At 48.7% G+C, this 24,142-nt stretch overlaps 1 protein-coding gene across 1 annotated transcript; it reads right to left on the bottom strand.

The window, feature by feature from the left end:
- Positions 1-8,799: 8,799 nt before the first annotated feature.
- On the bottom strand, positions 8,800-21,423 carry PM20D1 (peptidase M20 domain containing 1; the record flags this gene model as incomplete). Its single annotated transcript, XM_084275754.1, has 13 exons — positions 8,800-9,692; positions 10,474-10,573; positions 11,580-11,748; positions 12,219-12,290; positions 13,354-13,432; positions 13,680-13,741; positions 14,396-14,471; positions 15,231-15,350; positions 15,779-15,912; positions 16,817-16,903; positions 18,478-18,710; positions 19,307-19,393; positions 21,219-21,423. The coding sequence occupies 13 exons, from the start codon at positions 21,421-21,423 to the stop codon at positions 9,563-9,565; spliced, it is 1,554 nt and encodes a 517-aa protein (XP_084131880.1). The 3' UTR covers positions 8,800-9,562.
- Between the last annotated feature and the right edge of the window lie 2,719 nt (positions 21,424-24,142).

Raw genomic sequence — 24,142 nt, 5'->3', positions numbered from 1 at the left:
AGGGCTCATTCATTCAGTGCTTTCCTCCCATGTATGTTGAGCCCTGTGCCTCTGACCTACGGCTGCACTGACCCACTCGGTGAGCCTCTTCCACAGCCCTTCGTGTGCTGCAGGGGGGCTGTGGCAGGGGGCCCAGGGGAAGAGCAGCTCTGGCTCCCCGTACCCCAGAAACGAGCACCCAAGGAGGGACCCCCGAGCCGCAGGATGCGGGCATGCTGCCCAGCGGCCGAAACCCCGCACAGAGCCACTGGGCATCACCGCGGCGGCCGGCGCTGCCTTCCGAGAGCCCAGCGCGGAGCCGCAGGAGGCCTCCGGACGGAGCGCGGCCCGGGGCTCTGCCCCCTCCCCGGGTACCGCAGCGCCGGAGCTGCCGCAGCGCCCGCAGAGACCCACCCGCAGCCCCGCGCTCCCGCAGCCCCGCAAGCCGCCGCCTCTAGAGCGGCCCCGCCGGCGGTGGCAGCGGCCGCGCTGCCCCGAGCGCAGCGGCACCGTCCCGGCCGCCGGACTGACCCCCTCCCCGCGGCCCAGGGCTGCCGCAGTCCCGTCCCCCTCCCTCCTCCCCACCACAACGACCCTGCTTCGGCCCCGGGTCCCCACACGGCCCCGCCGCAGCCACCGCCCGGTGCGCCGGGCATCTCACCCTGCGGCGCCGCCCGCTCCGCTCCGCTCTGCCCCGCCGCGCTGCGCCGGACCCGCTGCGGGCTGCCCCGCGCCGCCCTGACATCACCGCCCGCCAATGGTGGCCCTGCCCAGCGCGCCGCGCGACTCCCCCATTGGCCGGGCGTGTGGTGGCGTCACGCCCAGCCCCGCCTCCCACGAGGGGAACGCCGCCAACGCAACGGCGCGTGAGGCGGGGAGCCCCGCCCCTCCCGCGGGGAAGGGGGCGGGGCTGCGGAGTCACGTGGCGCCCCGAACCCCGCATGGAGCCGCGGGGGCGGCCGCCGTGTCCCCCCCCCTCATCCCCATCCCCATCCCTGCGGGGTCTCTGCCGCCGAGCCCGGGGCGCTGCCGCCTCTCACCTGGGGCGCGGTGCCGGCAGGAAAGGCTCCCGGCTTCCATCTCCCCACGGTCCATCTGTCCTCGCTCCGCTGAGCCGGGGAGCCCATCCGCAGTGCGGAGCGCGGGGTGCTCCGGGGGGTGTCCCGTGTCCGGACCTGGGGACAGGGGGTCGCAGAGGTCAGAGCGCAGCGCTGTCAGGGCGCAGGGTGCTCCCGGGCGTGTCCCATCTCCTGACCTGGGGAGAGGGGGTCACAGAGGTCAGGGCGCAGGGCTGTGGGATGTACCCCCCAGACCAGGGGGACACAGCTGGACTGATGCCCAGCAGGTGCAGGAGGCTCCACCACACCCAGCTCAGGCTGCCTGTGCACCACCAAGCCCAGGGTGCACCATCAACCCAACTCGCTCCCTGCCTCCTGCCCGCAGCACAGCTTGGGTACACTGCTTGGCACTTTGGGACCCAGGCCTGGGATCACAGCGTGGTACAGGCTGGCTTTCGGCAGCTGTGCCAAAGTACTTCAGCAAAGAAAGCCATGAATAGTGCCATGTACTCCCTCTGCATCTGGGTACACCCAACTGTCCCCCAACAAGTACCCACAAAGCAGCAGCAAGTCCTGCTAGAGCAGGCAGTGCCCCATCGCTCGGCAGAAAGCTGTATTCTTGAATGAAACCGGCTCTTCCGATCCACGTTTCCTCTTCTGCCTGAGTAGAACTCTTGGCCAGTTGTTGTTTTTCCTTCCTGCCTTGCCTTTCCTCCCAGGAAACAGTCAACAGCAAGTTATTAGCCGGAGTGATTACGTGATCCCCAGCTCTATGCCTTGGAGACAGGTCTTGAGCCGGTAACGGTCGCTGTGACCCCAGCCTGTGTGTGAGGGGAAGAGGGAGGGCAGTGCTGGGACTGCGTTCCCCTGTGGCTATGCTGAGGCAAGTGGGGCTGGAGCTGGTGACTTCATTTCTTAAAATAAGGAGAGGAGTAGTGGTGGTCGATGGCAGCAAGAGCAACTGTGAGCCAGGCTACTGGGCTGGGCTACTTCATTTCTCTCCACTCCTCTTGCAAGTTGAGCTCAGGGAGCTTCCTTCCCTAAGACACTCCTTGCTTTGGAATAAATGGGTGACTGGCACACGATGCAGAGCAGGATATGTCATGGTAATAAAGCAGCATGAAGACAGCTTAGGTTAGAAAACCTGAGTGGGTTTGACTCCCTCAGGCCCCAAAGCCTTTGCAAAGGTGTGTCTTAGGAAAGGTGAGTTTCTGGAGCAGGGAGCAGAGGGTGGCTTTCTCTGAGCAACTGGCAAAGCGCTCTGGGTTCTGTACCCAGCTGCTGCTACACAGGCTGCTTGGACCCAGGATTTCAAGTGGTGATGAATGGCTGCAGCCAATTAACTAACTCTCAGGACCTCCTGCAGCAAAGACACCAAGGAAAACTTGATACAGAGACAATGCTTTAACTAAAGCCATAGCACAGTTCCACACTCAAACTGGGAGCGGAGTTCCCAGTCCTGCCTTCAACCCTAGCCCTGCTTTCCTTTGTCCCAGTAAACCCAGTCTGTAAGGCTCTCTTTCAGCCTTCATCTTTCCTTCTTGCCTTGGCCAATCCATGTCTCCCCCAGAGCAACCATTCTCCCCTCACCCCCTAAAACAACATGCACCAAAATGTGACCTTGTTGATTAACCTCCCAGCCAGCTGCACGCTCAGGAAGTGGAAGCACAGAGACAAAAGCTGCCTGAGACAAGCAAACAGAAATAGATAAAATCCTCACCAGCGGCGCTGACGCGCAGAGATCAGACAGAGAGAGGATGAAAGGGCAGGAAACGGGTTTCCAGTGGCAGGGTAGCAGGTACCAAAGGCAACAAAGTGCTTGGAAAGGAAAGAGAGTTTACCACTGGGCTGCACTGCATCATGGAATGTCGTGCCCAGCAGCCACGTGCCGTTAGTGCTACTGGGCTGCCCAGCTCTGGGCAAGCCCCTGGCACTGGCCTAGGAGGCTACAGGGTGTGTACAGTGATATTACCCTTTTCACAGAAGAGTCCAACAGGGTCACATGGTGTGGCCAAGGACACTCAAAACTGTACCTAACGTAGAACCTGGCAGTGTCCCATCAAGCCCTCAGCTTCAGGGCTCTGTCTGTCACATCCAAACGCTGACTGAACAGAGGCCCAGCTGCCTTTGACCAAGGATTCTGAAGGAACCCAGGTCTTAATCTCTTGAAACCAGGAACCTCAACGGGCAAACTCAAAGACTGAATGGGTTATGGGCAATGACTTACCCCTACAGATGTCAATCCAGAGCAAGAGCAGTTCATAAGGGCAGGCAACAACGTCAGGAGCTGACCCTCACCTAGTCCCAACCTGGGAGAGGAAATGCAGACCATGGAAGTTGCTTCCCCAGCCCGGAAACAAACAAAACCATCACCATCCTTTTTCCAAAGGTCCATATGACCACTGCTCCCAACCCTGTTCATGTGCCACCCACGTGCTGTGCCTGCTGTGACAGACACAGCCCAGCCTCCCCCAGGTACAGCCCCAGGGCTCTTTGCCACGTGAGAGCAGCTGGCAGGGCCGAGCTGGAAGGTCCTTTGCTTCCTGTGTTCCACCAGGCCAGCGGTTCCTGTGTCAGCAGCTGCTGACCCAGGGGGGACACCTGTCAGGGAGGCACTGAGGACATGCCTCACCTTTCTGCTGTGTGCCGGATACAAGCTGCAAATTCATTTATAGTCAGAAATCAGGCTGAAGAAATGACTAACACCACAAGCCTGCTGGACTGGTCAGAGCAGACACGGTTTTTAAGAGATGATTTTCACTTACACCTTTTAATTAACCCCTATTTCCCACCCCAGGAAGACCATCTCACTTTTCAAACTCCCAGAGGACGCTGGATTAACCTGCACAGTAGTACAGCAGCGCTGCAGTAACAGTGTTGAGAAATCCAAGGGTGCATGGAAGGACAAAAATGTTCCAGGGCAAATAGTAATTATTCTTTCTGAGTGCTCATACAGCCTGTCAGGTAGGCTGAACTCAGACCTATACTAGACTAAGATGAGTAGGTGAGCTAGTAAGTTTAAACGGTAGTTTAGATACACACCAGATGTACAGCCAAAAGAGTCAGGATTTGGAAAAGAAATATTCAGGTTTTCTCCTGTGGGCTTTCTTAAGGAGTTCATCTCCTTTCCTCTGGCCACTGCATCAATCTGTGAGGTAATCCACTGCTGCCTTTGTCTAACCACCTTCACCATACAGAAAACATGAAAATAACCTGGTGTAGCTTTGGGAACTGAACAGAGAGCGTGCAGAGAGCCTCAGCTCTGGCAGGCAGTCAGCACAGTGTGGGGCAGAGGATTACTGCTGCAAACTAGGAGGAGCTGTTGTGGGTACTTGTTGAAATAACTGAACAGCAGCCAGGTCCCTCCGTGCAGTTGCATTTCAGATGCAGTGTTCAAGTGATCCAAGTGTTCACAGGGCTACAATAACCCTTACAATTGTGTTGGATTAAAAATACAAATTAAAAGATGTGTGAAAAGATATGCCACAGCTTCCATGTTGCTTCTTATACCCCACTGCCCAGGCCTTGACCAACCCACAGGTAAATCCATCAGTGACAAAGAGCGTTCGCCCTTTGTCCCCTGTCCCCCCCTGCACGAACCACTCTTCCATGTGCTCATTTTCCTTCCTGCTGAGAACTGACTGCAGCTTCCTCTGGGGCCCACCATCACAGCTCTTAAATCAGCCTGAGCGATCTCTACTGAGTGAAGCAGGTCACTCCCTTCCCCTCCATGCTGAGCTCTTCATCTCTGCCGCCCCTGCTGCCCTGGGAAGCTGTGGGACCGGAAAGCAGAGCCAAGCCCCCCACACAGCAACTCGCATGACATACAGACTGCACTGTGCTGCCCAGCTAAGGGAAATAATTCCCTGGGCAGCACTTCTGCAGGCCTCTGGGCCTTCCTATGGCCACTGATGTACGTTGGCACGCACTAACAGTGCTGTACTGGGGACCTCAGGGGTCATGGTGACACAGTTTCTTTAAATGGTTATTGCAGGAGCCTGGCTAAAGTGACAAAACAAGGCTGTAAAGGGTTCAGCTAGTGAGCTCTGCAAGGGACCTGTGGATGAGGAACACAAATATGTGCAGGGTAGCAGCAGCAGGCCGTGCTGAAGCCCACTGAAGGTCAGGAGTATCAGTCACAGGCTGAGTTACCAGGGAGGACTGCTACTCTCTAACAGCGAGGGATACTCGGCCTCCAGACTCCTCAGGGGATGTCCTGCTCTACTGCACAACCACCCAGCTGAGTGGAGAAGCTTTCACAGCACCTGCCTGAGAGAATGGATTTCACCAGCTCCATGAAATAGCACAGAAGGCAAAAGGGGAGCCAAGAATGCAAGTGTCAAACGCAAGGCTGGAGGAAACAACTTTGTAAACACCTTGTTCCTGCATTCTCCTCCAGCTCTGAACTCACCATGGTCACTTGGGGCTGAAAATAAACCAAGGCTTTTTAAATAGAGGCCAGCAACAGAGCTTTCTTTAGAAAATGCAGGTGTGGAATGTGACCTTTTCTCCATCGTGTAGCAGGCCTGCATGACCCTAAATCAGCTGGTCTGCTAGCTAGCAGGCTGCAGTGGCCAGACAGCTACAGGCATGTTGCTTTGAGTAACTATTGTCAGAAGAACAGCAGCTCTGCAGGCTTGGCTACAAAGCAGGGAGAAGTTGCTATGGATATAGCACAGGAACACGTTAACACACTGGAACTGGATTAATACAAGCAGCATTCACAACCCCATTAGGTATGACACCCAGTTATGTGTCTGCAGAGCAGAAAAATCTGCCTTTTCCTTCTCTGGTGAATCAGAGGTAATTGCTCTCCATGCTCACAGCACAAAATGACTCATTAAAAAAAAAAAAAGACAAGCTCCCAGAGCTTTGATCTGTGTTTTCATGATGTACTTGGCAGTATCAAGTAACTACTCATATAATGCAGAGTTGTATATGATCTTAGGAGAAAAGGCCAGCGCATTGTTCTGATGCTGTTATTCACAGGATGACACTAAGATTTCAAGTTCCACTCAAGATGAGAGACATTCTCTGAGAACATATCACAGGAGCAGGAAAATGAGGTGGAAAGCAAGGTGTTCTGTCCAGAGAGCTGTCCAGATAGCAAATCATTGCTCGACCCTTCAGAACTGTGCCAGCTGAGAACATACAGCAGCTAGTATGATAAAATAAGACTTAAGAATATGAAGGGCAAAGCTGCTGCATGGCAAAAAGCACAGAAATGACTGGAAAAAAAAGGAGGGAGGTGGGAAACGTGCTTTTTAAAGCGGCTCCTGCAAGATACAGTCTGTTTCAAGCACTTCAGCTTAGTGTGTTCAGGCTGCAGTGAAGCTCTGTTGAACACTTAGTCAATGCAGAGGCACTGCATGATTTCAGTGCTGGCTGATGAGCAGCAGTTAATGAAGCTCTGCCACAAGCTGCATTAGCAAAACCTCATGGCATACATTTGCACAGTACCTGCCAAAAACCCAACCCTGCCTTCCCAGAGCTGTTTGCTGTTCATTTTTCCCTTTAGCAGCAAAATGAATCTTCAGGTGAATGTCCTCTAAAGAAACAACCCTCAGCAAAACACAGAGTCACTTTTGGTTGGGGACAGGAGATAAAATATAAGGGATGCTTTATGTCTTTAGAACCCATCTGCTGTCATGACACATGACAAACCTCTCCTTCCAGACCACACCACAACCTTCACTGCATCCCAGCATGCCCCAAGTTGGGATTTTTGCAACCTGCACCCTACAATAGAATCACAGCACAGTGGAGATCAGAAGAGACCTTGGACATCATCTAATCTTTACTCCCAAGGTGCTGTTGACCTTCCTTTGTCTCCAGAGCACGTTACTGGCTCATGTTCAACCTACCCTCCTCTGCAAAGCTGCTTTCCAACCAGCAAAAGGTTACCCCTCCCCAGGTGGAAGACTTTGCCTTTCCCTTTGCTGAGCTCCACAACACTCCCATTTTCACACTTCTCAGCGTGTCAGGGTACATCTGAATGGCAGCACAACCATCAGGTGAAGGTGAGCTAACCATTCCTCCCAGTTACATACCATCTGCTAACTTCTCCAGGATACCTGTTCAACAATACTGGCCCTGTACTGCCACAGACCAAGCAAAGGCTTTAGAGTTCATCACCCTTATAGAGGCTTCCCACAGAAAGAACACCACCAAGCCAACCTTCCCCCCAGCTCCCACTCCTGTGGGTGTATTTTACCCTGACACGTGGCTTTTGCTGAGGCTGCAGCAGCAGCTCACAAAAGAGCCACAGCCACGTGGCTGAACAAATGAATGACATGAGGGCACACAGGCAAAATGCAGCAAACCATAAGAGATGCAAGCTGTTTACTGCCTAATAATGCACAGAGTTAGCTAATTTTGTATAGAAAGGGGAGCACCAGGGAGGGTGCAAAGATTAAAGCAGGCTGGAAAACATGTGGATTTGTTTTGATGGAAACTTTATGACTTGCTCTAGTGTAGGATCAGGTGTGGAAATGACTTCATTGCAATTACACAGTTACATAAAAAGACTAAATAATAGCCAGAAGAGACTCTGCATTCCTTGTTTTATTAGATGAAAATGCCAGTCTGGTTTCAGTTATTTAGTAGATTGATACAGTTTTAGCCCACTGGCTACACTGATAAGATCAGACTGCAAATGAATAGAGAACAGTGGATGGAAAGAATAAGAATCGCAGTTCCATCACTGTTTTTCAGGATGTGTTTCAGGGTATTTCCTGTACATTCCAGTACATTTTACCATATGAATTTGGAGCAGAATAACCATCCATTCCAGTGTCTAATTCCAACTCTGAAAAGAGACACACACATCTCTGCAACAGAGCACAGGAGTTGCACTAGTACCTACAGCACAGAGTCTGTAAGTCGGTGCAACAAAGCAGCTTTCCCCAGTCTTTTCTTTAGTTAATACTTGGTTCTTAATTTTCTTTAATTAATAATAGTAGCTCTAGCTGAAGAGAATCTCAAGGCCAGAAGAATGCTTAAAACTTTAGTGCAACAAAGTGTTGGGGCTTAACTCCATCTGTCAGCTCAGCCCCACGCAGCCGCTCGCTCCCCCTGGAGTGGGATGGGGGAGAGAACGGCAGGGGTGCAAGTGAGGAAGTTTGGGGGTTCAGATAAAGATGGTTTAATAGGTAAAGCAAGAGCTGTGCACATCAAAGTGAAATGAGGAATTCCTTCACCATGGCAGGCAGGTGTTCAGCCATCCCCAGGACAGCAGGGCTCTGTCAGGCGTGATGGTGACTTGGGAAGACAAACACCATCACTCTGAACGCCTCCCTGCATCCCCCACCTTCACGTGCTGAGCACAATGCCATAGGGTATGGACTGTCCCTTGGGTCACTGGGGACAGCTGTCCTGGCTGTGTGCCCTCCCAACATCCTGCACACCCCCAACCTCCTCACTGGTGGTGGGGAGAGAAGCAGAAAAGGCCTCGACTCTGTGCAAGCATCACTCAGCAGTGATTAAAAGCATCCTGGTGTTCTCAGCACTGTTTCCAGCACAAATCCAACACACAGCAGCAAAGAAAATGAACTATCCCAGCACACAAAGTGCAAGATGAAACAGAGTCAGCATCAGCAGCCTGCCTGCACCAGGGTCCCCACAGAGCTGACTTGACAGAAGCGCTGCACGGGCAGTGAAGCAACAAAGCTCTGCTCCCGTGGGCAGAAACTGGAGGGCTTCACCATCTTTCACAATCAGGTTCTCAGAGGAACAGAAGAGAAGCAGACACTACAGAATCTGATCCAATTAAAAGAGAACACGTATGAGCAGGCAACACTGATTTAGTTTCCTATTTAAAGCTGCAATTCCTCATTCTGACACCCAGCTGTGCAACGTATTCTGGGCCTTACTGAAGGGTGAGCAACACAACTAGAACTTCAGAGCTTGGTATTTTAAAACAGAGTCAGCAATCAGTGCACCCATGCAGGGGAGAACTTGGCAGTTACCAGGTTAACACTGATGCTGGCTGACAGCATCACTGGGGGCAGACAGCCCATACCAAGCAGACCTCCTAGCGCAGCTCCATGAAACCCACCCCATGCCACAGCCCTTTCATGTGAACCTCTGACAGACACATCGTTTGTGAAAAATCAATTAACTGCATGAAACGAGCTTGTCAAAAGCACACAAAGGAGGATTCACCTTTCACTGACAGATGAGTGACTGATTATAGCTTAGATTTTTAAAGTGACTGCTGATTTCAGAGGCTTAAAGAAAGCACTAAAAGAAAATAATACCATCAGATTAATGGCTGCATGTCAGACCAGGGAGGATCAGAAATCAGAGCTATCTGTTGTGTTTTGTCCAGGTTCTTATCACTTTCTGGCAAACTGTCCATTTACCTAAACCAGCAACCAGCAGTTCTCCCATCTGTATGTAAACACCAACACACAAAACCCAAACTCGAGGCACAACTCCGTGCCCATCACATAACTGCACCACATGGCCCAGACCCCTGCCAGCCCAGAGTCCACCTTAGTAGCTGCTCTTCTCAGGTGTGTTCCTCACAGCTCGTGGGAGTTTGTGTGAGGCTCTGGTAGCTTGTCAGCATCACAGTTCTTAATCAGCTGGAAGAGGAATTCGACCTGTTTCTCGTAATTCTCCACTGAGATTCTCTCATTCAACCCGTGGATCCTGGGAGAAGAAGAATGATTTTCATCATAGTGTGCATTATGTGTGACCCACCTGTGTGCACCCAGAGCCTGGCTCACTCTGTAAAGCAACACACAACATAAAGATACAGCAATATACACCTGGCATTGCACTGTAACACCCATTCCTCAGCCCAGCCACATTTACTGATTCTAAGGCTCAGAGCACATCAGTCCATGGTGTGTGTGGAAACAAAAACACCCCCCCATTATTCAGCTCTCTGCCCATTTCTGTCACTGTACAGCTATGAGAGCACCACACTCCTGTATCCTCTGCACCTCAATACAACAAAAAACCTAGTACATGCTAAGGAAACAATCCTTTGCATAATGATGTTCTTTGTTATCACTTCATCCCAGGAAATCTCACTTCCAGCTTTAAGGAGCAAATAAATTCAGAGTGGGATGTGGATAACTTTCTTAAATAAGGTCAACTACCAGAACACCACCTTTCACCCTGCTGCACCAACAGAAAGGATCCAGTCAGCTTCACAGCACTGCTGTACCACCAAAGGGGACACCTAACCAAGGCCCTGTCTGCACTGGAAGAGCAGCAAGGGCTAACACTCCCCCTGTGTAATTACACCCCCAATTTGTGCAGCACCCAAATCTGCAGGAAATGGGTGGCCTAACAGAGAGCAACACCACCACCACCACGCCAAGGTACACAAGGCTGGGTTTCCTCCTCCTGCCCAACGCGTATCGATTGTCTCTTTCAGCCGTCCCCACCCCAGCAGCTGTGCCCATGGGACAGGATCCCCTACCTGGGAAGGTCGTCTGATGTCAGGAGCAGGGGGTTAAAGCGATAGATGGCATCTGTGATGTTAGTGAAGTGCCTGCTGTCTGTGTTTCCGATACACGTGCCTGGAAAACAAACCTCAGGTTTACTCTGCATCGCGGCAGCGGTTTAATGACCACTGGAAAAGCCAATGGTAACAGTTCTGCATGAGCCCTGGCCACAGGAAAAGCAAAATCGCTGGAAACAGTTTATTGGTACATCCTGGAATCATGAAATCCCAGCCTGGTCTGGGTTGGAAGGGACCTCAAGGATCAAAGAGCTCCATCCCCCTGCCACAGGCAGGGACACCAACCTCCAGGCCTGGAGCTACACAAGATTGCCCAGGGCCTTGAACACCCCCAGGGATTGGGCATCCACTCCCTCTCTGGGCAGCCTGTTCTAACCCCTCACCACTCTCTCTGTAAAAAACTTCCCCCTAATATCTAATCTAAACCTTCCTTCCTTCAGTTTCAATCCATTCCCCCTTGTCCTGCCATTGTCTACCCTTTTAACAAGCTGATTCCCCTCCTGTTTGTGTGCTCACATTCTCTCCTTCATGAGCAGGAGGAACAGAACATACAATTCAATCGTTCCACAAGCAGCTGTGATCATCAGCCTCCACAGAAGCTTAAGCTTCAATCTGCAGTCCAACACACAGTGCAGAACTAGGAAGGAGCTGCAAGAAAGGGAAGGGGCCAGGATCACCAGGAACAATACAGAAAAGCAGGAATGGCTTTGCCAGCTATGAAAACAATAAAAGAAGAGCTAAAGGAAGAAGACCTCTTAGTCTCCCTCACAATTCCTTTCTTCCTTGGAGAGATTCCTTTGTATGTGCAGAGTCAAATTCAAGGCTCATTGTTCCTGTCAGTTTCCTGTTTGCTTTTTTACTTCCACTACTAAAAACCATTACAACTTTGAAAACATAAAGAGGGAACCCAATAAAAAGAGGAAAACCCAGCTGCTTCCAGCAGTTAACAGCTGGGGTGGAGAAACACACAGAAAATGGAAACAGGTCAATATTGGTGGGTGGGGGACAGAAGAACAGGGCAGAAACTGGAGAGGAAACAATAGTCATCACATGCTTGCAGTTACCTGGGACTACGCTGTCAACATCTGGGAAAGTATCCAGAATGGTTCTTTGCAAAATATGGACTCCAAACGTCTGGTCATCCCAAGGACTGAGGGGGAGCGGGTCAAAGGCCTCTACCACATCGATCTTCACTCTGTCATCAGCAATGGTGTTTCTCACTACCTCCAGCACCTACAGGTAAAACACAGAGATCAAATAAGCAAAAGAAACAAGAAGCCATCGCTTCTAGATGCCAGGAAATGGTCCACTTTGCAGAAAACATCCATGAACAGCCAACCGTGGCTGCAAATACAGGTGTGTAGTCAGGACCAAAACTGTGGCCATCTCTCTTCCTCTTCCTCAGTGGGTGGCAGATACTTCAGCTAATTTTTTTCCCCAGTGCCATTAGAGCATGTCACTGTCTCACTGTGTTCCTGAGCTGCTTCACTCCTGAAAGGCAAGTAGTCAGCCTGCTGCTGCTTGGTAGCTGGGTCATGCAAGTAAAGAAGCCAGAAGGATAAACTTCCAGAGCAGTTCCCACTGTTTGTGTGAATACAGGGAGAGACAAGAGTACTCTTATAGCACAGATTCACTGCCACAAAGGTGCCTCTCTGCTCAGAAAGGGAGGGAGTACAGCCCCCACATCCAGGGTACAGCAATACCTCAGGGGCCTTCTCTGCAGAGTGGATCCGGAAGTTCACAGTCGCTTTTGCAGAAGATGGGATGACATTTATCTAGAAAAAAGGAAGGACCAAAACTTAACAGGACATTAAAACCAGATTAAAGCTCAGTCACTGCTGAATGCAAACAGTGAAGAATTAGTCCGAGGCCTGCAGCTGTTGAAGTGCACTATCTCTTTCTGTACTCTGTGTTAACACACAGTATGTCTCACATTCAGTGCAGGTGACTACACCAAGAAATATTAATAAATCAAGCAAAAATTAAACTAGTTGTTATGTAGAAGTTCTTTTGAGATAAATCCCTCTCCCATTAGAAACTTCATATTGAGAAATTCTGAAAGCTGATGTTGTATTTTCACCTTGTTGTCATATTACATTTCCCCAGGTACAAGACATCTAAGTCACTTAAATGATGTTACTGAAGAAATATAACTCTTCTTTTCTAAAGAATGAGTATTTACACTTTTATTAAAGAAAAAAGGTATAATCTTTAGAAAAAAAAAAAAGAAAAAAGAAACCAGGGTGTCACTTCTCCCCTGGCCACCCAGTGTCACTGTTCAGCCACTTCATCTTGTTCTCCTGTCCAGAGATGCTTTTCAGTAACAGATTTTCTCAGGGACACACTGAATGACCTGTTTCTTTTCCAGGGTTACAGTATTTTTGGACAGCTACACCTCCTTATCAGGGCAAGATCTGGCTGTAGCAGCCAGAACCTGTTATCTCTCAGTCCAAGGTGCACACTAACCCTACCGGAATGAAGGAAAACACTGGACCTGTGCTCACAAACACAAGGTCCCACCTGGACTGGGGAAATGTTTATGACTGTAACAGTTTCCAATAGTGGCATTGATACTTTGTATGATTACACAGGAAATAGTCATTCATTTCCATCCTAAAACATAAACAATCTTAACAGTGGTTTACAGAGATCTTTATGTGACAGATCAGATACTGATTTTCACCTGTAGCTAAATCCAAGCCATGTGTAAAGTAAAAACACAAGTCAGGGTCTAAATTCAGGGCCCAAACTGATCTCACAACTGGATATAAACAGGTGGAAAACAAATGTCCCAATTGTCTCATCGTGCCACATGGAGAAAAGTCCAAATGAAGCTACCTTGATGCCTGCATTAAACATCGTGACTGCTGTAGTAGTGCGGATCAGGGCGTTGGTGGAAGGTTTCGAGGCAAGAACTCTTATAAAGACAGAAAAAACCCAAGAAGTTTTAGTATTGGCAAGACAATCATCACAATTACACAAACAACAAGCTGAACGATGGCCTGCTCCACTAACAAAGTGATTATCAGCATTAAGCACTGACACTGACGTTGTCTAAACTATGAAATGGTTCAACTGATTTCCTGGGAGGAATAGAGAGGGATAACCCTTCATCTTTTAAGGGAGAGAGGGTGGGAATGGGTGTCATGGATGTGTTTTCTTACCTGCTGACAATGGGTGAAAACAGCCACAGATTGCTCATGACGAGATTGAGAGGAAACCTGAACTAAGTGGAAGAAATAAAACCACAAATCAGGAAGTTTCCAGTTTTGAAGAAGACAAAGCAACCAGGCTGGGGACGGGGCTGGAGGGCAAATCCTAAGAGGAGCGGCTGAGGGAGCTGGGGCTGTTTAGCCTGTGGAAGAGGAGGCTGAGGGGAGACCTCACCACCTACAACTACCTAAAAGGAGGCTGTAGAGAGGTGGGCGATGGTCTCTTCAGGCAGGAGACAGGTGATAGGACAAGGGGAAATGGCAAGAAGCTGCACCAGGGCAGGGGCAGATCAGATATTAGAAAAAAAATCTTTACTGAAAGAGTTGTTGGGGCCTGGAACAGGCTGCTCAGGGATGTGGTTGAGTCACCTTCCCTGGAAGTGTTTAAAAAAAGGGTAGTTGAGGTACTTAGGGATGTGGTTTAGCACAGGACAGGAATGGCTTGATGATCTTTAAAGGTCTTTTCCAGCCTTGTGATTCTGTGAAGACAGTGTAGTCACTTGGCTACGGTTGAAAGAATTCCAGCAGAAACAATTACCTGGGAGAAAGGCCAGCTTAAGTCTTTCCCTTTCCAGGAACTCTATAACTATGCTCTAAATTCATACAGTGGGTTGTTCTTTGCTCATTAATATGAAAATCTGAGAATGAAATCATAGTTCTTTCCTCACCTCTGGTGCAAGGTGCTCCATAGTCATGAGTTCTGGCCCGTAGCCAAACAGATTGGGCAAGGGATTCTGCTCCAGTCTAGGGCAAAGCAAATCAATAGTTGAAATTTCAAAACCTGCTCCAGAAGATTGGTAGGGATTTGCTTTCTGAAACGTATCCATGTATTTGAGATGCAATCACACTTCCCTCTCCTGGTAAGTAAATCTGCAAGCACGGCCCCAGGATTGATTTCTGAGCATTCCAGTCACATGCAAAGACATTCTTTGAAGAACAGCTGAAAGAATCCAAAAGCCTGACTCTTATAACATGAAAATCTAGAAAAGTATCACACCAAATTCCATCTTATCTGGACATACAAAACTTTCCTAAAATATGTATTTATTGGCCAATTTGATATCTATGCAGATGCATAAAGAGATGATTTACCCAGTCACGTTCTGGCTTTACATCTTGTTTACTGGCTTGGATAATTGCCACATAGAGGGAGCAGGTATGTGCAAAAATAAATTCCAGAGAAATCCTGCAACCCAAACAAAGCAATCTCTATCTCATCGCTACAGAGATGGTCTATGTCATGATGCAGCAATTGTCTTGGTTTTAAAGAATCACCTGACACTAGGAGTAGTTGAAGTGAAAAGGCACTCCAGACACTTGGCAACTGTCCCTGTGCTGGGAATTGCATTTCTGCCCTTCAAAATGAGCTACAAACTTCAATTTCAGATATACACAGGGAATTTGTAAAATACTCTAAACACAAATATTAAAAAAGGAGGTCACATATCAGTGGCTCAGGAGTCTGCTTGACTCTTCGATGCTAGAGGACATGCAAGCTCTCACCTGGACATTGCTGCTGCAAGAATGCCGATACTCGTCTCCTTAGGAGGAAAGGATGAGTGTCCTGGATCTTTTTCCACAGTGAAGTTCAGGGTCATTGAACCCTTTTCTGTGATAGCAACTCTGGTCAACGATAAATAAATAAATGATTAATGTAACTCCAAACACATGCACAGACTAGAGGTAAAAGGAACGACTCTGCCTATTTTTAGTATCATGAAAAACACCAAAGAAGCAGCAACAAATCCCTAAGTGTCTGGAGGACTGATGTCTTGGCTGCTCCTCCAGTGAGCAGACTCGACAGCATACAATTAACATGCTTGTGCTAGTTAAGTGGAACATTCTGCTTGTCAGCCCAGCTGTCACAGACAGCAAGCAAATGCTAAAGGTCCTTTGTGTGCACTTTGTGCCACTGCTGTAGCTTTAGCAACACCAACACTGCCCCTTGCCTAAAAATGTATTTTACTGACATTAGCAAAGTCATTCCTCACTAAGTAATGACTGAAATTCGATTATTTTCATCAGGATCAATTGTGTTCTCTCTTACTCACACTGCTACTGGCTTCGTCACTCCCGCAATGATGCCATCTAGTACTGCGCTTCCCTCATCTAGTAAGAAGGAGAGTTTCACTCCTCTAGCTTCCAAGAGAGCTGCAATCTTCAAGGCTCCCTTCCGACCAAAGACCTGTGGAGGAACCAGTCAGATTAAGCCACACTATTCCTAAGAATACTGGAAAACATCCAGCTGGTGACAGTGACCAGAGCTATGAAGAATGCAAGAAATCCCCTAGTGATCAGCTCCAGGGCAACCTGTCAATGAAAGATCATCAACAGAATTCAGTACAGATTGTTAACAGCTCTGTAGCACAATCACAGGGATTGGAAGGGGCCTCCAGAGCTCATCAAGTCCAACCCCCTGCCAAAGCAGGGTCCCTAGGACAGGGCGCACAGGGTGGTGTCCAGACGGGGCTGGAATCTCTCCAGAGAAGGAGACTCCACACTGGAGGAATGATCCCTCTCACTCATGAGTTGCTCCTCTTAATCCTTGGACACAGTGCTATCTGAGAGCTGTAAGCTCCACAAATTAGTAATTTTTAAAAGGAAAAGAATTTGTAATAGTTAAATTTCAATAGTTAAAATTATTGTCTTTGTACTTTGAAAATGAAAACGAACAGAACACCTCATCATCTGTGTCTCTGTACTGTTTACCAGAGAGAATATTCACAAGTGGAACATTTCTCTTAGCTCTTCCTGATCACCTCCAACAACCATGCAAATCTTAGCCCAGCTTTTCAAGTATCATATAGACTCCCAGATGTGACTTCTGTACCTTCCATGGAGAAAGGAATTCGAAGTAACACACTGTAGTTTTCTTTGCACTTTGCTGATCACACCAAACCCTTTGTCAGTGTCACTTAAAGCCAAACAATCAATACACAACTACAACCACGTGCCTGACACAGTATCTACCCACAGAACCAAGAAAAACAGGAAAGACTCTCCAGCTTAGCAGTGTGTGAAAAGTAAGCCTTGCTACACACAGGAACAATGCAAACAACGTGGTATATTGATGAAATGAAAGAAAATACCTCTTCATCATGTCCAATGCCAACGTAGAAAGATCTGTGGGGTCTATAATTTCTTCTCAGCAAAAACTCCAGAGCTTGCAGAATAGCCTGCAGAAAACAAACACCACCACAGAAGGCAGTGTTCCATTTTTGGGTGAGGAAGGAGAATAACCATAAAATAATGCAACGTAATGGGAAATAAACACGATGCATTCACAGCCCTTAAGGAGACTTTGTCCTGTTCACAGTTCAGCTGTTATTTCTACAAGTCCAACTGCTGACATTCCTGTTCTCTGGGAAAGACCCTGAGATAGTTTTGATTAATAATGCTGAAGACTTGGTGTGCTACACACTGTCAGTGTGCAGACATAAAATACAGTGTAGGCTTGTTCCTGCTACCAATGAAGTCAGTGACAAACCACACAGAGAGCATCACAGAGTCATAATTCCCCAAGGAATTCACTGCTCCTTTAAGCTGCCTGTCCTACAGACAGTTTGGCTCTGAACAGAGCCACTAAATCCATTTATTTTAATGAGCAGCATATTTTGTACAAAAAAAAAGAAACAGAAACAGGAGAACAAGAAACTTAACCTGAAGAATGAGAAATTAAATCTACATTTGCTATGTCATCTCACCTGAGGGTTTTTTTCCCAATTAAAGCTAGTTACATTTCAGCTGAAACCACATCTCTTCTGCCTTGCCAGCACCCACTTTTACAATGTTCACTGAAATTGTTGATTTTCATTGTCTGTTTGTGGAGTTACTTGTGCAGTTCACAGTAAAAGGAAGGACCAAACCCAAGTTTTAAGTTGCAAGGCTTTGAAATTGATGATTAAAGAACCTGAATAAAGCTTCTAGGAGAATAGTCTATGCCATAATAAACAGAATTACAGAATCACAGAATTGTAGGGGTTGGAAGGGAGCTCGAGAGATCAACCTCCCAAAGCAGGTTCCCTAGCACAGAGACAGCATCTGTGACATTGCTGTGCTAAACATCTGTTTAAATTTAAATACAGGGCTGTCACAGAAGTAATCTTTTCAAGTCACAAAGGACTCTCTTCCTTATTATTTTCTCTATCAACCTTTTCCCAAATGAGAAATCCTTCACAGACCAATCTTTTTTGGACTTCACTCCTCCCAAATGTACTTTGTACAACAGCTCTTTGTTCCACCACAGACTAGATGATAAAAGAAACGAGGTTACTTGACTATTATATTAAATAAACTTTGTTTATTTTGAAACTCAAGCCTTTTAAAGGGCCAAGTGTGGCTTTGCATGCCCCATATGACACTTAGGAAAAAGTAAAAGATCTATCCCTGATTTTAAACACAGCATTTGACGTGCAATTTCACAATGGCATTTAACCAAATCTCTCTGCATCTGTTTGTGGAGGTTTTTTTTACCCCTCTAAGAGCTTTAACTCAGCTTCCTTCAGTAGTAAAAGACCACTCCATCTCTAGGAAAAGTTGGGAGGAAACTGCAGGGCTTAGGAATTTATCACTAGCATCCTGCAGTTAAAGAGGGGCTTGAGAGACGATAGAATAAACTTCAAGACAACAGATTCCTCCAATCTGCCTCTTTCAAGACTTGTATCTCTCTGAAATGATACTGTATCTCTCTGAGTGATACGTATCTCTAGGGTATGTGTATCTCTGAAATGATATTACCAGGATGACGTACTATGGCAGAGTTTTTGTTGTCCAGCGTTCCTCGGCCGTAGATGAACCCTTCGTGCTCTGCAGCTGAGAAGGGAGGGAAATCCCAGCCCTCTGGGGGAGCTGGCACAACATCCATGTGTGCAAGCAGCATATAGGGCATCAGTTCAGGGTTAGAACCCTCAACAGTGAGGAGATGGCTGTATTTTCCAACAATCTCATGTTGGATGAACTCTGAAGAAAATACAGCTGGGAAGACTGTAAAGACAAATAAAGGCAAAACACATATGAATAAGAAAAACTAACAATAACACCCAATTTTATCATGGTAATACTCCACAGAGTAGTCATCTATTTAGCCCCAAGGGGAGTGCTGCAAGTAAGCCTGACCACAGCAAACCTGCTTCAGGAAGCAGACGTGCAGCTTTGCTCTCACATTCCTACCAATCCACCTCACTTGGTATTTAAGGCTTTCCCAAGCAAAACCAGGAACTGCTGTTCTAGTAATGGTGGGACTGCCAAAAGAGTAGGCTGAACCAGGGCTCATTTTCCTCTTTTTTTTTTAATTTTTTTTTTTTTTTTTTGGTAAATGGCAAGATCATTTAACCACCCCCAGGCCTAAAAACCACAGCTGCAAAAAGACATTTGAACATCTGCTGTTCTAGCTTTGGCCATTGCCACACCCAGGTACCCTGCTGCACAGGTGACTTGTGTATGTCATTTTAGCCAGCCCCTTCTTAAGGAAAAACAACTAAAATTGTGTTCCATTGTATTTAAGAGCCACAAGTACTATCTTCAGTCTGTTTCTAAAAATAAAACTGAGCAGCAGATTGCTAAGAATTAAAGTTTAGTACCTTTCTGAATGTAATTCCCAAATTCTTCCATGGCAGTGGTATTCAAGTCCTCTGGAGATATGGAAACAGTTGGGATTTTAATAGCACCTTCAACAAAATACAAAAGAGAAATCACTCGATGCTGAAGTAAGTCAGACTTGACTTGAACTTCATTTCCAAAGGGAAAGTAATATTTATATTCCTGAATATTGTTTAGGTTTTAAAGGTTATTTCACAGGATAGGAAGAGCTGCCAGAATCAAGAGACTGATGTACTTCAGCTGAGCTGCATGCATGCAGCACACCAGTACTTCCTTCCAGTTTCAGCCAAGGTATTTCTCTGGATACTTCAACTCCGTTTTACATCCCTAAGTGATGAATGATATTGTTAGAAATGCTACTGCCCAAAAGCAGCTGCATTTGGCATGGGTGAACTGATTTCTCACGGTCATAAACTATTCTGGCAGCTAGGCAGGCAGCTTGGTTTGGGAGTTCAAGGTTCTTTTTCAAGACTAAGTCAGGTTGTGATGGCAAGACTGCTACAGCATTTTCTTTCATACTGCTCCAACCCTTAATGATATATGAACAGATGTTTTGTTGCTCCTTCTAGTCTGCTCTGCCACTCAAACAGGGTCAGACAAGGCTGCTCTCCAGCATGGAGTCACAGTCACACAAAACATGAGTAAAACCTAGTCCCAACCACAGTTGCCTTTCCCAAAAGCATCTGTCAAGTGAGGCTACAGATACCTTTTAAAGGTTGTGGCATTTGAGAAGAAACAGAAGTAAGTACTGCTCATATCCCTGTGTTTTCCCATTAAAACGTATGTAAACAGAACTTGCTAGGCAATAAATCTTCCAAACAAAGTGTGATTTAGAGCACCCAACCCCTACTTGAACACTCAAGGACAATCACTTTGTGGCAGGCTGTGGTTTCCTGCTGACTGCCAACCCTCACGAGATAAGAAAAACCTCGAAGTCCCCTGCAGATGACACAGCACAGCCTGACTTGTTGTGGACACACTGCTGGCAAAGCCGTGTGCGAGATCACAGCCTGCAAGGGAGGAAGAGGAAAAACGACAAGGATTTATCCAGTGGTGACAGAGATGCCCAGCAACTGCAGTCAGGGGGAGCCTGGGGCATTCTGAGTACATGAGCGGGGAAACACTGAAGAGAATCATAGAACAGTCTGGGTTGGGAGGGACCCCAAGGATCACAGAGCTCCACCCCCCTGCCACAGGCAGGGACACCAACCTCCAGGCCTGGAGCTACACAAGGTTGCCCAGGGCCCCATCCAACCTGGCCTTGAACACCCCCAGGGATGGGGCACCCACCCCCTCTCTGGGCAGCCCCTTCCAGCCCCTCACCACTCTCTCTGCAAAGAACTTCCCCCTAATATCTCCTCTAACCCTTCCCTCCTTCAGCTTCACTCCATCCCCCTTGTCCTGCCAGTCTCTGCCCTTTAACAAGCCCATTCCCCTCCTGTTCCTCTGCTCCCTTCAGGGACTGGGAGGCTGCAGTGAGGTCCCCCCACAGCCTTCTCTTCTCCAGGCTGAACCAGCCCAGCTCCCTCAGCCTCTCTCCATGGGGAGCTGCTCCAGCCCTCTGATCATCTCCGTGGCCTCCTCTGAGAAGCCGGCTTCAGAACAACCGACCAGTCTCCTCCAAGGGGAAAGCACCGAGGAAGTGCCTCCCTCACTGCTGCCCCATTCCCCGCGGCCGGCCCTCGATACCAGCCTCTCCCCTTGCCAGGGGGCCGCCCCTGCCCCAGGCCGAGCTCGGGACACCCCAGCCGCGACGCCGGGGAAACAGAGAGCCCGGCAACAACCCGCCGACCCGGCGGCGGAGGGGGCCACACGCTGGCTGCAGGCCCGCGGGAAGGCCCGGTGGGCCGGGAGGGTGGGGGCAGCCAGGGCGGCCGGCCGGGCCCCCCTCACCTCGCAACGCCTCCTTGAGCTCCTGCCTCTCGCCGGCACTGAGAGCGGCGGTGCCGCCGCGCCGCGCCCACAGCCGCGGCACCGCCGGGGAGCGCAGCACGTAGGCTCGGAGCAGCACGGCGGCCACCGCGCCCAGCAACGCGGCGGCCAGCCCCAGGCCCGCGGCCCACGCCGCCGCCCTCCGCCACCGGCTCCGGCCCGCCATCCCCGGCGAACTTCGGCTGAGGGGCAGGACGGGCGCGACCCAGCGCCCATCGTCACGGACCCGCCTGAGAGCGCAGCCACTCAGCAGCCTGGGCACACCCTCCCCGCGGGAGCTCCTGGGAGCTTTAGTCCTGCGCCGCAGCGCCTGGGAAATGGCGGCGGTTGATTGTAGCCCCCGCCCTGAAATCGCTTCTCTCTCACACCGGGGACACGCTTAGGGCCCGTGGCGGGGGGTGCCCGGGACCCACAGCAGCAAGCAGTAGCAGGAGTGTCCCTTCACCCCGCCTTGGGCCGTGCCTGGAGAGCGCTGGGTCTCAGGAGGCGGGTCACAAGCTGACAGGGGCCGGGGGAAGGGGCTGCCTGTGGGGAGGGACTCCCCAGGCTCCGGGGCCGCGACTGAGGCGGGAAGACGGCGACCAGCTAGGCCCAGGGCGAGGAAGACCCCCGAGTCTGGCAGGCCTGTGAGCTCGGTGGGCAGCTTTAAATCCGCCTGTTTGTCAAATCATGGAACCACAGAACGCTTTGGGCTGGAAGGGACCTCAAAAGGTCCCATGGGCAGGGACACCCTCACCAGGCTGCTCCAGGCTCCATCCAGCCCAGCCTTTAGTATCCCATCTTTCAGAGGCATGAGCCGCAGCGGGTGGGAGCTGTGGTGGAAAGGCTGCTCACCCATCAGCAGGAGCCACAGATGATTGTTCATACATTCTTTATTATCAAAAAAAAAAAAAATAATAAAAGAATGAAACCAACATTAAATTAAATAAATTACAGACATTTCTGAGCGGGTTATACATGCACTTACCACATAAGGCTGCGCAGCCATTACATGTCAGTATCACTGTTACTTTAAAAGCAATAAAGGGACACTGGAAGTTAAAATTTTTCAACCCCAACGTGAATTTGGGCTTCCCTTGTTGTCTTGCCTGGGAACTTGGAAATTAAGACTCAGAACCTGCCCACCGTAATGCCGTTTGCCTGCTGATGTTACGTTTATTGCCAGGCTTGGGCCATGGCTACAGAAATGAGGTATCCTTCTTCCTAAATCATCAGAACTACAGAGTATACAGGCGCTGAGGCAGCTGCTTTCTCTCTTGACATCCCATCCATTATCCTTGGGGGAACTTCAAGAAATGCAATCTATTTTTCTCTACACGGTCTGTTGCCCTGAGGCTCCCTGCGTTTGGCCCATCGGGCCCTGAGCCTGTGAAATCCCCCTCCTGTCATTAACCTTCAGCGAAGGACTGGGAATTGGAACTTTCCTCATTTAACGTGATGCCACACCAGAGATACAGAAATATTGATTAGCTACTGTAGGATAATCTCTCGTTCCATTGCACTGACTCCTTTGTTGCTTCTTTCAAAAGAGCAAGTGAAAGGAGCGCTCAGGCAGTACCAAGAGACCAGGAGAAATCACCCTCAAAGATAATTTAAGAGAATTAATCTCTTGATTGTACTTTATAGAACAAGCTATACATGGGTCTGGGAAAAAATCACATCTCTCTATGATTAAAGTACATAACAACCATCAGTTCACGGGGTTTTTAATTTTAGAAACAAACTTCCTTTGGTTTTATTACTCCCTCCTGCACCACACGATCAGAAACTGAGGTAGAGGAACGGTGACTTCGTTAACGAGGTGTTACATAAAACCAAACCACAGGGTCCTGGTGTTGTTTCCTTTAATGGTTGTCCGGCTATGATGGTTCATGAAGCTCTATTTTCCTTAAAAATGTGACATCTGGGAGCTGTAGGAAAGCCTCACTTTCTCTCCTCAGAAATCCTAGCAATCTGCTAGTGAATCAGCTCAATAAGGCATAGGTATTTCCAAGCTGTACATTAAGGCTAGTTAATTTTTTTAATATCTTAGAGTAATAAAATAGAAATAACCTTTAAAAATACAGTTTACTTTCACTATTAAGGCCACTCTCTATTTTTTGTGTTCATGGAAAGTAGCAGAATTCTGTTACTGTTTGCTTTTTCTTGTTGACTCTTGCATCTTATCCCAGTGCTGGAAATACCTTGTAGGAAGTTTTGAAATTCAAACAAAAGAAATAATCTCCATTGCAGTTGAAGACACACCAGTACGTGTCTTTATCTTACGTTTTTCATAAACATATTTTCATAAAACAGCCGTATTTGAGGTTGAAATGCACTGAAGAAAGAAGGGTCCCTTTAACCCTTGACTTAGCCTTAGATTTTTCAAGCGTTATACTGTCATCTTGTCATTGCTGTCACAACACCAGCACTGGGTGAGAAAGGAAGGCATGGAGAGGGAAACTAAAATAGCAGTTGTCAATAGCATCACTCAAATATGAAAGAACGTCAGGTTTACAGAAATGATTCAGATCTCAGCTGTCTGTCTCTGGGTTGGTGAGGCAGGCTGGTTTGCCTGGGAGGTAGATGGTCCTGGTAGCATCAGTCTGTGGTGAACCTGAAGGGGAATTGTCAAACAGGTCGGAGTGAATTGGGATGGAAATCCCACCTGCCATACAAGAGGTGTCTCTTGGAGCACAAGTGACCATTTTGAGAGCTTGTCACTGGGAGCCACGGGGTGTCACTTGAGCTTCTCCCTACTTGCAGGAATCAAACACGCTCAAATTTCAGTTTTACTGCTCTGATCTATGGCTTTATGAAGAGTGTGCAGAAGGGGCTTCCTTCCCTGTCCCTGAATTTACCCCTTGTGATCAAAACAAGTGGGGAAAAACATCTTTCCTCAGAGC

The sequence above is a fragment of the Gallinula chloropus genome (genome assembly GCF_964237585.1).
Source record: "Gallinula chloropus genome assembly, chromosome: 27".
Lineage (NCBI taxonomy): Eukaryota > Metazoa > Chordata > Aves > Gruiformes > Rallidae > Gallinula > Gallinula chloropus.
This window is presented reverse-complemented; position numbering and strand designations above follow the sequence as displayed.